General features: G+C 36.8%; 1 protein-coding gene across 8 annotated transcripts; it reads right to left on the reverse strand.

Annotated features, from left to right (window-relative positions):
• Positions 1–720: 720 nt before the first annotated feature.
• On the reverse strand, positions 721–12,235 carry LOC126779518 (UDP-glucosyltransferase 2-like). 8 transcript variants are annotated; one of them, XM_050503569.1, is made up of 11 exons: positions 11,180–11,276; positions 11,005–11,120; positions 6,920–7,086; positions 6,525–6,615; positions 5,675–5,840; positions 4,903–5,097; positions 3,641–3,860; positions 3,012–3,231; positions 2,398–2,617; positions 1,860–1,963; positions 721–902 (listed from the first exon to the last, which is right to left on the reverse strand). In XM_050503569.1, exons 3-11 carry the CDS (start codon positions 7,067–7,069, stop codon positions 721–723), a joined length of 1,548 nt encoding a protein of 515 aa, XP_050359526.1. In that variant the 5' UTR covers positions 7,070–7,086; positions 11,005–11,120; positions 11,180–11,276. The 8 variants fall into 8 exon arrangements, with proteins under 8 accessions (XP_050359526.1, XP_050359524.1, XP_050359525.1 ...); XM_050503567.1 differs by lacking the exons at positions 11,005–11,120; positions 11,180–11,276 and adding exons at positions 9,230–9,313; positions 9,885–10,037; XM_050503568.1 differs by lacking the exons at positions 11,005–11,120; positions 11,180–11,276 and adding exons at positions 9,230–9,313; positions 9,625–9,643.
• Between the last annotated feature and the right edge of the window lie 4,824 nt (positions 12,236–17,059).

The following is a 17,059-nucleotide window of genomic DNA, read 5'->3' on the forward strand; positions in this document are numbered from 1 at the left end:
CCTTCTTAAGGTCACAACGTGTACTACATTATTTTATTTATTATCTATTATTTTTCGCAATGCACATTTCGTCTAAAGTCATACAATGGCATTGTATGACTTTAGACGAAAACTTATGATACATCGGTTTTGCATTATTGCAATTTTCGTGGGGATTTCTAATTATTTTTGATATAAAATACAGCTTATAAGAATTTTTCAAACCGGTTAAATCGTTTTTGAGTTTTTTTTTTTATAGATTTTTTAGTATAGATAGGCGGAAGAGCATATGGGCCACCTGATTGTAAGTGGTAACCAACGCCCATAGACATTGGCATTGCAAATGTTAACCATCGCTTACATCGCCAATACGCCACCATCTTTGGGAACTAAGATGTTATGTCCCTTGTGCTTGTAATTACACTGGCTCACTCATCCTTCAATCCGGAACAGAACAATACCAAGTACTGCTGTTTTGCGGTAGAATATCTGATGGTGGTACCTACTCAGACGAGCGGGCACAAAGCCTACCCGAAGCTACCCTACTGAAGCTTACACGTTACATATGAACATACAAACAATCGAATCTTTTCCCTTTATATATTTAGACTACAAAACTTAAATTATTATAAATATCACTTAATTCAAAACGGATGACCTTTAAACATTAAAACGGGCAGATCCGGGTCTAGGTATTTAAATACTTATGTATTATAAAATATTCATTTATTTATATAAATTCTACTTCGTTTTTTCTTTAACATTTTGCTTAAACATGTTTATAAAATATTTTAAGAGTTTAAACACTATTTTTACTATCGAATATAAGAAGTATAAAACAATGAATAAGACGAGCAACTGGTCCAGCATCAAGAGCTGGTACCACTCATATTGTAGCGCTGGAGAGCGGATGTGGTGTGCACCTGGAAAAAAATCATTCACATAAGGAATATGTCAAATTTCATAAGGTGGTACGGATGTACGATGAGCCAAACTCACGCAAAGAAGCCGTGAAAAGAATATAAGGAAACAATAATAAATAAACGCATGAAAGAATACGCAGAACAGTTCAGACCCGGGCAAGCACTACTGAGTTTTTATGTGCTTAATTTGTAATTATAATTCATATCGTGTTTTACGGTGAAGGAAAACATCGCGAGGAAACCTGCATGTGCCTGATTTTACGGAAATTCTGCCACATGTGTAATAAGCTCCATACCTTCTATTCAAAATAGATCGATTGGCGAATTTTTATACCATATTGATTAAATAATTCACGGGATAAAATCCTTGTTTTATCCGTACGAACGGGGCGGACAGCTAGTTTATTAATAAACTAATATAGCCCATTACAAGTAAAATAGGAGTAAAGATAAACAAACAACTTTGATTTTGAATCGACGCGATATCATTGGTCGAGATGTTGAATAATCTATATTCACTATGGATTCCTTCTTCTGACTTCTGGTTTCCATGATACGAGCTCTGCTTAGTTTGGAATCAGATGGCCGTGTGTGAATAATGTCCCAGGATATTATTTATTATTATTATTATTTACCTTTAGTTTAGTAGGGAAGTCGAGATGGCCAGGGGTAAGAACGCGTGAATCTTAACCGATGAACGTGGGTTCAAACCCGAGCAAGCACCTCTGAATTTTCCTGTGCTTAATTTCTGTTTATAATTCATCTCGTGCTTTTCGGTGAAGGAAAACATCGTGAGGAAACCTGAATGTGTCTAATTTCATCGAAATTCTGCCACATGTGTATTCCACCAACCCGCATTGGAGCAGCGTGGTGAAATAAGCTCCAAACCTTCTTCTCAAAAGGGAGAGGAGGCCTTAGCCCAGCAGTGGGACATTTACAGGCTGTTACTACTACTACCTTTAGTTTCAATCGCGAGCTCCACGTAGTGCGATATCAGCTTTGAAGGCGAGACGGGTCTTATGCGAAACAGCTTCGATAAATATTGCATTCTGTTATAGTAGCTGAAACAAAAAAGCGTATAATTCCTTGAGCATTTTAAACATGAGACTTTATTCGTTTATGAATAACATAAATAACAATAGTGGTCTGTACTAATCAATACATTTTATAAAACAGTATCCCACGCCTCTGTCTGTCTGATTTTCAGACGGTTTCCACAAATGGACTAACACAGTTATACACAGTACAAAAAAGATACATACGTGAACTTTAAGTTATTATAACTATTGTTAGACTGAACCGATTTCGATGAAATAAATACTAAAAGGTACCTCGGAATACTTTTTATAATAATTCAGTTATTTGCATATGCATTTTGTAGCCGTTTTGAAGATCACCCCGGACGAACAGAAAAACAGACTGACAGACTTAATTGGTGTATTTTAACAGGTATCTGAACTGTAGTCTGTGATAAGAAACTTCATTAAAAACCCACCTTGCGTTATTGAATAATTCCATCAGACCAGCCTTGACTTCGGGCACCATATCTGGTCCTAGTTCCACTTTAATGGCTCTCCCGTTGCTGACCGCACTATTCGCGTTGCGTGGCTGGTCTCCGTTGATCGGGATAGCCAGCATGGGCACTCCGTAATGAAGTGCTTCAAGAGTACTGAGGAGCCCAGCGTGTGATATGAACACTCTGGTATTTGGATGTGCTGGTGAACAAAATTAATAGCATTGAACGGGGATAATTTGTGTTGTAATATTTTTTGAATAGCAAAGTAGTCGGACAAAATGGGCACATAGGTACCTCCTCTTAGATATTAGTATTGTCTGTCATATTCTCAACCAGTTTCCGCTCGAGGAGCCTACGTGTAAGGGCGTGTGGTCGATGTTACTCTATGACGTTTTCAGTATTTCTGACAACGTGTATGCAAAATTATAATCGGTTTAGTAGTTAAGACGTGAGAGATTAACATACAATCGAATTGCTTATCTGTCTCTCACTTTTGAATTTATAACTTTCTCAGGATGCATCGCCAGCAATGGGACTAAGTATGAGGTGGCCTGACAGCCTTCCTGATAAGGAGATATGCCATGGAATTTTACCCAATATGCTATTCTGTGGCATCCACTTCCTGACATGAATGTTCTTTGGAAGATTTTTAATTTCTTCCTCGTACTTCCAGATCACGGTGTACGGGAGTTCACCCAGCATTTTGATGAGACCTTGCTTCACTTCATCGGGTAAGGACGAGGATTTCAACAATGAGCCCATGCTGAAGTAGATCGCGCCTTGGGGTGATGAGTCCAAAATTTTCTGGAGATCCTTTGACAAATATGAAATTAATAGAGTTTTAATGTCAAGCTGATATTTGTGATTTTGGGGTTAAAAACAAATTTAACATGGAAGAAAAAATCATTATATCACATGCAGATTTCCTCACGATGTTTTCATTCACCGTCAAGCCTGAGATGAATTATTAACACAAATTAAGCACATGAAAATTCAGTGGTGCTTGGCTGGGTTTAAACCAACTGGGCCATCTCACCTTACTCATAACTGTTATAGCCTGTAAAATACCACATGGGTATTTTCCAACATAGGATCAACGTGGTGAAATACTGAAGCATGAAACTTCCTGAAGATGGGACTTTTCCTGTGGGATATTCATAGGATGTCACTTCTTACTCTTTACTAACACCTGATATATAAAAGTAAAAAGATTGTCAAATACCTCAGGTAACGTGGGAGTATCTTCGTCAATATGGTAGCCACCAATTTCAATTACATTGGGTGGTAAGCTCTGGGCTGCGGAGAATGAGGGATGGGAATTAACAAATAGTATGGAGATATTGAATAAAGCTTGCAAGTAGGGGGGTAGGGTCACTCTACGAGCCTTCGCTAAGGGCTCGAAGGAAGATTTGTAGAGGGCTTCGTTGAATGAACGGTCCCACCTGCAGGAATGATAGAAATCAGGTCAGATATACCTTATTTTAGATTATATGTGTATCCATGACTATTTAATATGTACATGGAATAATAAAAATATCAAAAACTTAAAAAGATTACTGTACCGTAACTGTACCGTACAGCTCCTCTCCTTTTTTGAGGAGAATGCTTGGAGCTTAGTGGAATAAGCTCCGCGCTGCTCCAGTGAGGATTGGTGGAATACTGAATTTCAGTGATATTAGACCGTCAAAAACGAGATGAATTATAAATATTAATTAAGCACATAAAAATTCAGTGGAGCTCGCCCGGGTTTGAACTCACGATAATTGGATAAGATTCACGCGTTCTATGAACGGGGCCGCTTTTTATGATATCCGGGAAGGATTTTATGATATCTTAAAACATATTTTTAAGTTAAAAAGTTATAATTTTCTATGGGATTATCTTAATTATTTAAGTGAACAAATTGTATATGATAAAACGGGACATAAAGATCTCATAGTGTCGCCAACAATTCACGATGTTAGGAACATTGGTAACCACTAATATTTAAGTCCCGGGACGTCTTATACCTCGTGTTTCACTTCCCCGGACTTTCAGATTTAATAGTCTCGTTTTTCGGAACTTTCATGTCGAGAATCGAGACTGGTCAAGGTCGTAACATGTTTGCTAACTTTGTTGTTATAACTGCACACACAACCCTATTTTGATTAAGTAAAGACTAAACAGGACGTTTAAATAATAATTTTAACCCTTTTTGGAGATTATCGCGGGCAAACAGAAAAATAAAATAGAAAGCTTTGGTTCTGATAACTAAGGCAGTTTTATTGAAATACAGACTTAATTCAGTTTTATTTATATGTGTAAGTTTGTTAGAATTACATTTGAAGTTTATATTTAAAAAAAATGGGAAAATCACGTTTTTAAACAAGATTTTGTAGTCATATACATAATATCTATATTTGTCTTATTTCTTCTTATCGATTCACTATAGATGCGACAGAGACAAAAATATGCTTTTGAAGGTAATATAATCTATGTACTTACCAAGTATCTGAAGCCGTTAGTATATAGACTGCGCTATTCATCAGCCGATGTTTCAACCCCATGGGAATAGGGAAATCAAACATTATCATGGGGTGCGTTGGGACCGAACGGACTGTATCCACCAGGAACTCCAAATGGGGGTGCATCACTATGGTGCTGATTAATATCCACGGAACTTGCTGTATCGCTGCATAACTAAAATTGGGGTTAGAGAATTTAATGTTAAAAATAATATCGTTTAACAAAATTTTAACATGTCGTTTTAAATTATAATAGACGAAAGGCTTGGTCATCTGATAGTAGAACTTCTGTCCATAAACAAAAAAATTGAGAAGTACCGACTCAATCAATGGGTTCCAAGCAAATATTCCAACCACGGGAAGTGATCGGTATGCAAGTGAAGCACTCGGTAGTTCAGAACGCGCGGACATTTATATATTTTCATTATGTATAACATTAAAAATGTTACACCTCTTTTTTGATTTCGAATATATATTCTGTTACTGCCTCGTTGATCATGTGACTAAGCTAGTAGATCTGGCCGATAAATAGATTATTTTCAGTTGCAGCCCGGAGTCTCGACGTTGGAAGTGTACACTCCCGTGCTTCATAAAACACGTGAAACCTTTGGAACTCTTTCCGGTCGTGTGTGCCGTCCAATCGGATTTTAAGAGTGAGATAATAGAAAGCATCCGTGTTTGCGCACACACTTGTGCACTATAATATGTCCTGCGCCGTGGAAATCGGTCAGGAGAACATCATCACCACTTACCCAGCCTCTACGTCTGACATGAACCACTCAGACACCACGGCATCATACTGGTTCTTCACTAACGCTTCCCTGAACTGCTTGACGTGTAAGGTCGCTTGGGATATGTTTCTAGTTATCTCTTTGATCGTCGACATGCTTGTTATACGGCTGAGCTTCACGTCTAGCGCTGGAAAACAACCAAATTGATCATGAAGTATATTTTTTTTCTCGCAGTGGAAACCTGTTCATCAAGGCATCCATTCCAGAGGTACATGAGCGTTATTTAAATGTAATAAATGTCGTAATTCAGTAACAGCCCATTAATGTCCCACTGCTGAGCTAAGGCCTCTTATCCTTTTTTGAAGAGAAGGTTTGGAGCTTAGCCACGCGCTCCAATGCGGGTTGTTAGAATACACATGTGGCAAGATTTCAATGAAATTAGACACATGAAGGTTTCCTCACGATGTTTTCCTTCGCCGTCAAGTACGAGATGAATTATTAACACAAATTAAGCACATAAAAATTCAGTGGTGGTTGCCCGGGTTTGAACCCACGATCATCGGTTAAGATTCACGCGTTCTAACCACTAGGCCATCTTGACTTGTATGTCGTAATTATTACAATTGAAATGGAATTTATTTGAAGTGAAAGCTGAAATATTCACTCTACCCGGATCAAGGGCCAGGGCCGACTGCTGTGCGGGACAAGTGGTGCACCAGTGTGTGTGCAAACAAATTCGAAACGACCGAAAGGAGCTTAGTCGTAATGCTTTTGAATTCGGTATTCAACCTGTTTAGTGCCTGTAAGACCAAAGGCACTAAACAAGAGCAACAATCATGAGTATATATAACATTAGGTATTAAATACTCACGACCAGTGGCTTCGATGACGTCACTCACGTCTATCACAGTTATGTTGGAGTTATCTAAGGTTTTATCCGGATATGGAGTCACCCAGGTTATCTGAAAAATATTATAAAAAGTAATTGGATTTTTTTCTTTCATTTAACTTGCATTGTTTGTCTGTTTGTTTTGGTCAAACTGAATTGAAATTGTAAACTGAATTGGTACCAATTCCTCGTGCAATACGGAGTTGAAATTTTACATCTAGGTTCAGGTCTGATAGCAATACACTTTTATACTAAGCATGACCTGATTCTAAACCCACAACTAGACGAAGGACGGTCATTTAGCATACACTTGAATATTTTTTTATTATTATAAAAAAGGTTACCAACATTGAAAATCTTTTTATTGTAAATATTACCTTATGACCAGCTTTTAATAAAGCTTTCACTATTCCCTTTCCCAGATTGTGGTGACTCATAGATGGTATGTGGTGAAGACATAGAATATGGTAAGCCGAGGCTGTGCATATAACTGATAAGAACATCAATGGTAGTATATACGACTTCATATTTAGATATTTTTAATCTGTGGACAAAAAAAGTAAAGTAACAACTATAAATGTTGCACTGCCAGGATGAGGCCGCTTTTTTTGAGGATAAGGCTTTGAGTTAATTCCACCAAGCTGTTTCAATGCGGGTTCATGTCAGATTTCTAAGCTGAAGCAGCTTAATGGAATAAGTTCTAAATCCTTCATAGCGTTGTCATTAATCTACCACTAATTTGGAAATAAGCACCTCAGACCTGAGAAGAACCGACGAAAGAATTTCATCATCAAAGGCAATACACAATAAAACATATAAAACATACATATAAAAAGTCATTGGTTGTGTAATATTCTTTTGCAGAAAAGCGTTCCTTAACGATTCATTTAAATTTCACAATTCAGAAGGTTCAGTTTTATATTAAACATGAGAGAATGCTTGAGCTTAGCACTTGAGTACCAGGATATATACCGAGGGCCTCGAGATCTCGACGGCCTATAAAAAGTTATTGGATTTTTCTGCCGAAAAATTCTCATTAGGAACCCGGAGTCTGGAAGTTGGAAGTTTCCTTATCTCGGAAAGCACGTGAAGCCGTTGGTCCTGCGCCTGAATTCTTTCCGGTCGTGTCGGATTGCCATCCCATCGGATTATGAGAATTAGAGGATAGAGAGTGCACCCGTGTTTGAGTACACACTTGTGCACTATAATATGTCCTGCGCAGTTGGCTAATCTCTCTTGAGATTGGTCGCCGTGGCCGAAATCGTTAAAGACATTATTTAAACAAAATTTAATCTCAAATTAATAATATCAGGAAGAGATGAATCACTGTTTAACTAAACAACTGCAACGCAAAGTTTATAAGTAATTCATTAAACATAAGTATCTTTATATATTTAAATTATCATGTAATAATGACTCGGCAATATTAAAATTATATTTTACGTTGAAAAGTTCGAAGGTCAGAATCATTTAAAATGACTAAGCGTAAGAACAGACCGTAGAACACGTGATATGCGACATTGACTTTCATAATTGTAACATTCTAATCATTTAACTGGTGGTAGAGCTTTGTGCAAACTCGTCTGGGTAGGTACCACCCGCTCCTCAGATATTCTACTGCAAAACAGCATTTTTTGGTATTGTTGTGATCCGGTTTGAAGGATGAGTGAGCCCGTGTAATTACAGACACAAGGGACATAACATCTTAATTCCCACGGTTGGTGGCGCATTGGCGATGTAAGCGATGGTTAATATTTCTTACAACCACTTACCATCAGGTGGCCCATATGCTCGTACGCCTACCTACACTATAAAAAAAATACAAGCATCAAAATGGCGTATCACCGTAAGTCGGTTATGACATTTCACGATGTTACGTTCAGTTTTCATAGAATCGCACTGCAGTTCTCAGAAATATATAATTAATTTGATTTGGACGTAAAAAATCATTATTGTCTTACGTTTTATTTTATTAATTGTTCAATTTTTTGCGGGTGATATTTTATTTATATAAAGTTGGTGTGTTCCGGTTTTAAGGGTAAGTATCTCGTTCTCAAAGATTGTGGCAAATTGGCGATTTAAGGACTGGTTCATATTTCTTACAGTACCAATGTCTATGAACGGTGGAGGCCAATTTTCCAGCTCATATACCAATTATATAATATTAAAAAAAAAAAACAAATATTATAGTTCCATTAATTCAAGCCGTCTTATCATTAATTAATGAACTCATTCGATAGGAGCGCGACTTTTTCAGACATACAATCAAATCTTTTGGAAAATCTTCAAAGAAACAGCAAACAGACCATTCAATGATGACGTCATATGTTAAGCTAGCGCTTTGCCAGCGGCGCCACTGGTATCATAATTCAGAATTGCTAAATGCCAAGTTTCAGCTCTCATTTAAAAAAATATTTATTTTGAATCGACTGTTGTTTAAAATCAGAATTAAAAAACATAGTATTTTCATGCATAGTGTTTGCACGACTCTCATTGATTAGACTATAAATATCTTGATAAGTGTTTCTTGAATTTAATTACACGACAATTGATAATAAACGTATATATCTGTATTTATTTCAATGCTCAATTCGACTAAAATAAGATATTTTTTTCCAAATAAAGTACACAATGATTTCAAAAATTTGGACATTGAATTTACACTTTAAAAAAACTTAATAACTTACAGTTGCAATAACTTCAGAAGCTGCCCAGGATTTATTTCTAGAACTACAAGGCACCGGGATAGGGACCAGTCTAGGAGCCCCACGCTGCCAAAAATAAAATATGTTTACGCTAACCGTTCCGGAAGGTACCTTAAATGTAAGGGGCCTTAGATCTCTAAGTCGTTTCTGAAAATTAGCCACTCGAATATAATAGTCAATTAAAAAAATAATGTATACTCGTAAGACGTTTTGATTCCATGATCCATGATCAATATAAAACAAAATTCCGTCAATAATTTGTTCCAGTGATCCTCACACCACGGTAGGGTCATAGTCCGTAATATAATTTCTATTGATTAACGAAACAATACAACAAATAATATTTTAATGGGGCCGTAATCTCAAAACATTATTACCTAGCTTGGGCTCCTGCCTCTCACATACAATTGTATTTATTATATAAAAAATTAATTTAACATTTTTGTCTGTGGGAGAAAATAAATAAATTTATTATTAATAATAACAATATTATAAATTATGTAACGTAACAATTTATAATTTTGCAATGTTTGTTTTTTACTCGCGCTGTCACATACATACCAATGGTAAATAATATATGTGATTGCAAATATATAAATATTTATGTTGTAAATAAAATAATATAAACAAGACATACTTGTTATCCAATCCGATACGAACAAAGCAATGATATTGCTATCATTTTGATATTATTATCAAATCACGCTTTTCTCTGCCCGCGTGTGCCTACTAAGGTATATTTTCTTTTCTGTACTGATAACGTGTATGAAAAATTTCACGAAATTATCGAAATGCTTGTTTCTGAGATAAGCTTTATTTTAATTTAAAATACGTTGGCAGATCAACAAATGGGCCAGTTGTATTTGACCAATGCCGCCAACCTTGCGAAACTTATGTCCCTTGCGCTTGTTACATTGGCTCACTCACCATTCAAACCGGAACTCAAGAATACTAGGCATTCATGCGACATAGTGTGATGTCATATGGTATTATATGGTATTTAAGCTTTTCAATGAATGGCCTATCTAAGGTAATAGTTTTGTTTGTCAAGCCGGATAGGTAAGTTCTGAGATTAACAGGTAGACTTAAAGATATAAGACGTTAGGCACTTTGAAATTTAAGGCCCCCATTTCGAAGTCGTTAGAGTTAAATTATATTATATACGGGAGATGGGCCAGGCTTTTAGGGCCCCTTGGCCGGTGCCTATCCATAAATCCGAGGCTGGAGATTATTCTTTTCAAACGAACAAACAGTTGAGCATTATAATGTTAGTATTGATAACAAAATGCGTCACGACAATATTTATATTTATGTAACGGCGCGTGACATTGTTAAATAATGAAAATCAGTTAATTTTGAGTGTTATCATTTATTTTGTTATTTTTTTATCGTTGGCAACTTATTCTGTTTAGTTCATTAAAGCGGATAACACTGAATACAGTTGCGTTTGTCACGACGGGCGAACGTCATGTCAATCATGGACTGGTTGACAGCGGTGGTACGCGGTTATCATTCGTAATCCCATTGGCTCTAAATCGCTAATTATTTTCCAATGATGTACCCAAGTTTGGTGGCGCATTGACATTTCTTGCAAAGCCAATGTCTATGAGCGTTGGGAACCACTTACCATCAGGTGGCCCATATGTTCGTCTCCTACCTATATTATAAAAAAAAACTCAATTCGCAAGTAATAAAATAAAACAAAACAACAACAATTTTTTTAAAAACCACATATTTATTACAGAATCAATATTTACCAATAATTATTTAGCAATATCTACAATAATGAGACGTATTTCTTGAACAGCTCCAAGTTTTTTGTTTCGTCTCTCATTTTGTAGATTTGTACGTTGCCCTCTGTTGTTAGTAAAGCCTGGAATAACATTACATTATTAAATAATGGCGCACGTTTATTTGATCTCCTCTATTTACCTGAATCAAACATATATGTAGAACTTTCGTTTAATGTCGCGCCAATTTTATCCGCGTCCGCCATTCTCGAGTAAGACTCGCCAACTGCCCGGACATATTTTTGAACATGATTGTGTGGACAAACACACATTTGCACTATATCCTCACACTAATGTAATGAGACAAGAATGAGTTTACTTTAGAATTTCTTTTAGGGACTATAGAGCTACCAGTGTCCACGCTTTGGGCTGCTACTGGGAATCAAACCGAAGAGACAAAATTGGTATTATGTCGGATTGCCGTTCTTGCGGATTATGAGCTTTAACACGGAGTGTACATGTGTTTGTTACTCGTAAATCTAAAAAATATCCTACGCACACAACTATGTTCCGTTTAAAAATGGCCGTCATGGCACATTGATGTAGGTCCTCTATTATCTAATAAATATTATATATTGACACACTAAGCCTCTGGTCTCGATTATATATACATATATACTCTTTAAATATTTAATATCACAATGGTATCGAGCACAGACTTGGCCCTCTGGCGTGTTATCTAATAAATATTATATATTAACTGGGCATATACAAGTAATCAAGTTGATTTCTAATCGGACATATATAACAGAAAGTAAATTTTATTGATGATTAGATTTATATATTATATTTAAGCGTCATAAATTATTTACTAAAGATACAGGTTTTAAGTAGAAAAGTTACAAAATTAAATTTATTGCTTTAATATTACATAATATATCGATCGAAGGTCGAAAAACTACATATTATAACCAAAGTTATAGAAAATGATATTAAGAACTTATTTTTTTGAGGAAAAAGATTTTGAAATTAAATTCTAAATGGCGGCTGACACAACGACAGTATTGGCTGTCATTTTAAGTTTTCAGTTTATTTTTTGTTTTGGCTCAATTGCTCAGGTATCTAATTAAAAAAATGTTGCTCATTATGAATATTACACTCACCAGAGCTCGCTCGGTGGAACAACAGTGCGCAACATCTCCACTAGTACACTTGGCTCTCATATCGCTGTGTGTGAGCTCCCATACATGCACATTCGTGTTACAAATTGCTATTATACAAAACGGATTCGTGTGTGACCAGCATATTGATTTTATTGCTAGCTGTAAAAATAAAAAAAAATATATTTAAATAAAAACAATTGTATTATCTACACAAATAAATAAAATGTAATTGAAGTATTTAATAAAATATAATTAGAAGTATAAGTAAATTGAAGTATCTGTCTTTGTTTTCAAAATAACTGTCTTTTTTAAGTTAACATTGGTATACCGCTGCTATTTAATCAATAATTCATTTAAGCATGTTCGTATACATATATACATATGTACGTTAATATGGTAGATACTTCCATTCTATTTCCGAGTGCAATTGTATACTAAAATATGTCCTGCACAGTCGGCTAATCTCTCTTGAGACCTGACTGGCCGAAATCGGTCCGGAGGACATCATGCAAAATGGCTTCGGATACATACACTGATATTCACACTGTTATCGACGAATGTCTTTTTGACACTACTTAAATATCGCCCCTTGCTATCCGCTAAGCATTTATCTACAACGGCCGGACCATTTCTGAAACAACTTCATTTCATTAATGGACCTGTTCAAGGATACCCAAAACAACTTCATTTTAAACGACCTAATAACTAAAATAGCGTTTTGGGAATGAAACGATCGCCTCCAGGTTATTGTTTTTATATTATTCTGCTATTGTTGTATATTGCTTGTAATGTAAAGGATGATAATTAAAAAATAAATAAAATTCCGCTGTCTCTATCGCCGGTTCTTATCAGGTCTGAGGTGTTTATTTCTGAACCGGTGGTAGATTTATGACAATCAATAAGCAAGTGTAACGCTTCTATATTGAAAAAAGATTTTTGACTTTGACTTGACTTTGCTTTTTAGATACAAACGTGACGTTGTTATTTTACATGAACCAAAGTAAAGTTCTACTGGAAATTGGATAAGAACGCACTTTGGCGTTGTCTACGTTTGCATAATAATTAGTGCAAATAACAATATGCAATGGAAAGCGTTTTAAAAAACACAATTCTATATTATTATATGAAGCAGTTTCGCTAACTCTTGTTCTACTTATAAAAACTATATTATTTCGGAACAAGTTCTATTCTCAACTCACCCGCACTCCAGAGTGAGGAGAACTCTAAAGTCTATCAAAGAGCATAAGTTAACTGTCCCCGTATCTGTTCCAGCTAAAAAATACGGCAAACCATGTGGCGACGACTCCAGGTGTATTATAGATGACGCTGCATCTAAAAAAATATCAAGCAATTAGGATTTCATAGGCGAAATGAATTTTGAATGGAATTTATTACTATTAGGATAATAAATGTAATTGGTAGAGCTTGTTGCAAGCTCGTCTGGGTAGGTACCACCCACTCATCAGATATTCTACCGCAAAACAGCAGTAGTTTGTATTGTTGTGTTCCGGTTTAAAGGGTAAGTGAGCCAGTGTAATTACAGACACAAGGGACATAACATCTTAGTTCCCAAGGTTGGTGGCGCATTGGTAATGTAAGCGATGGTTAACATTTCTTACAATGCCAATGTCTATGGGCGTTGGTGACCACTTACCATCAGGTGGCCCATATGCTCGTCCGCATTCCTATTCTATAAAAAAGAATCCAGTTCGAGAGCTAAGTGAACTAGTGTAACTACTGTCACAAGATATATAACAATTGAGGTTTTCCACCCAAACCTACAAATGTTCTCAAAAGAAGAAGAGGCCTAAGCCTAGCAATTCTAATATAATAACACATAAACAATGTTAATAAATCATTTTATTAATAAAATAATAAGCAATACTTACGGGCAACACACAGCGTTTTAACTTTAACAGTTCCCAACGTCCTCCGACAGCAAAGGACTTCGCCGCCATTCTTCGCAACTAAATAACTATCAACGTTTTTCAATTCCATTACTTTCAAATGATAAAACACCAGACCATTCTCCCAGAAATAAGACAAATTGTTTCCTAATAAATGTTTACTTTTCACACTGGTAGCACTGTTCGGTCTGTCAACGTCAAATTTATTAATGGCGGATTTTGCGTGGGAAATTTTACTTAAATTTCTCTCTTGCCTTTTGACAGTTAATCTTTTTTTGGCGGCATTTAAATTAAAACTCGTAAATTCATCATTTACAGGCGCGTTTACATAATCCGTTAAGTTAATCGTTTGATTTCTTTCTAATTTTAATTTAGACCAAAACGTTTTTCCGATATCATTAGTATTGTTAATTTTTTCTTGTACAATCGACCATATCGTTAACGTACCCGTACGTTGTAGCGAACAAATCTGCGAAAACAAATTAACTTTATTACAACAACAGCTTGTATCTCAAGGTCTTGGTCTTGTATATCAAGACCAAGACCCAGTGTACCGCCATATACCCATATAAACCAGTAGATATGCATGTATATATATGGCATGAGTTTTTAATTTTTTGACCATCGTAAGAAAACCATCATAATCAGTATTTTTTACTATTCAATGTTAGTGTGTTACGTTTTGAACGGATAGTTGTTGGCACTGGCGAAAGGTTTACCTTACATCGTTAATATGCTTGGGAGCTAAGATGTAATGTCCCTTGCGGCTGTAGTTATACTAACTCACTCCCCCTTCAAACCGGACACAGTAAGTACTGCTGCTTGAATATCATATATAATAAATGATGAGTGGGTGTCATCTACCCAGACGGGTACACACATCATATTGGTGACGTATTAGCATTATATTAATACAAAGGTGACCATTCTAATTTTAATTTTTCTGTTTAATAGTGTCATTATTTTTAAATGTATTACCTGACGTATAATTTTTCTTCCAGAACCTAAATTAGCCGTGTTCATATCACCCATGAACTCCAGTCCCACGATACTGTCGACTGTTTCATTTTTGCAGACAGCCATAGCGCTACTCGTGTAGGAGCTAGCTTGGAGTAGACATTGGTTTTGCTAAAGAGAATAACGTATTATCTTTTAGTAACATATGCACATGGGTATCACCAGGTGAAGATGATTACCACCAGTTCGATTTTGGGAGCCTAGCCATCTACTCAGAACGTATTATAGTTATATATGTGCATAAACACAATTTCACTCTCTATTTCGTCACTCTCATAATCCCATGGAACGGTAAATCTGAGGCAACCGGAATTGGGAGGACCATCGGCTTTCCGTGCTCTCCGAGGCACAGGACTGTACAAGCTTCCAACTTCTAGAGTCTGTACTGCTATTAACCATTTTAGGGCCTGACACGAAGTGTCAAGCTCGGCAAGTATTTGTCATGTCGGGATGTTGTTAATCTAAACTATGCAAAAAGTTCTGCTCACCTCATCACTAACGCAAGTGCTATTTCTCAGATTCCATTCTCTATCTCTCTCCGTTTGGGTTAAATGTTTCGATTCCATTTCTACCGTTTTAGTAGATTTATCGTCTAAGGCAACATCACTGGACCAAGTTGCTTCTTCCGATAAATCCCACAATTGAATTGACCTGCGTTCGAAAGTTTTAACATTAAACTTTCAATAGGTAACGTAAGTTACCTATTGAAAGTTCGTTCGTGGACGTTCGCTGCGACCTTAGTCCAAGGGATTACATCGAGGCTATTATAAAAACAGCTTCACGGAAACTCGGAGTTCTGAACAAGGTGCGGCGTTTTTTCACGCCACAACAACTGTGCCTGTTATACAAAACACAGGTACGGTCTTGCGTGGAATATTGCTCGCACCTTTGGGATGGCTCCGCTAAGTACCTACTGGAGGCCTTGGACCGATTGCAGCGACGTGCAGTACGCATTATTGGCGACGTAAAGGTCACAAACACCCTTGAACCTTTACAATTGCGTCGCGAGATAGCAGCACTGAGCGCTTTCTATCGACTGTATCACGACGAGTGCTCTGAGGAATTATTCTCTCTAATTCCTGCTTCCACCTTCCTTCTTAAGTCCACGCGAGCTGGTTCTCGATGTCACCGCCTATCTGTGACATCAATTCCATCGCGCACAAAGAAATTTGGCAACTCCTTTCTTTGTCGCACTACCAAAAAATGGAATTCCTTACCAGCTCACGTGTTCCCCTCCTCTTACAACCCGGGTTTCTTCAAACGAGGCGTGAAGAGGCATCTTGCGGGCCGGCAAGGCGAGGACGGCTAGTACAGAACATTCTTCCCGACTGTACTGGCCGTCGTCGCGTTTGGACTCTACTACCACTTACCATCAGGTGGAGTAGAGTCATTTGCCATCCCGGGGCATATAAAAAAAAAAATGTCAAGGGATTTATGGGAGCAGAGGAGATTAAGAGGGAAGACCGCGGTTCGGAAAACGGAGCATAAGGCGCTCTCCAGCCAACTAGGATGACAATGAACAAGATGACAGGTCCCGATGGGATGCGAATTTCGGAGAACCAGGACCTTTGGTACACTTTGTGAGGCCTATTTCTAGTAGTGGATTACGATGGACTGATAATGATAATGGGTTTTCTAATTAATGTAGGTGCATTCTAAGTGTACAGCTAGAATCATCTGTCGGGTGATATGTCATTGGTTATATAATAATTAGAAAAGTAAGTTGTTATATTCGTTTAGAATGTTATGTATAAAAAAATATGCCTATGTACTTCCTTGGGATTCAAGCGTGCTTCATGCCAAATTTTATCAAACTCGATTCAGTGGTTCAGCCGTATGTAACAGATACCCGAGATTTTTAAGATCTCTAAAGCTACATACAAATTAAATGAAATAAAAACGAATAATTCTCTGTTCAATTAGGATTATAGGAGCTCTTTTGAACCAATTCTACTATCAAATTGTCACTTTAGCGCAGTCGAATCGAAGCGTTAT

This window comes from Nymphalis io, chromosome 29, assembly GCF_905147045.1.
Source record: "Nymphalis io chromosome 29, ilAglIoxx1.1, whole genome shotgun sequence".
Classification (NCBI taxonomy): Eukaryota; Metazoa; Arthropoda; class Insecta; order Lepidoptera; family Nymphalidae; genus Nymphalis; species Nymphalis io.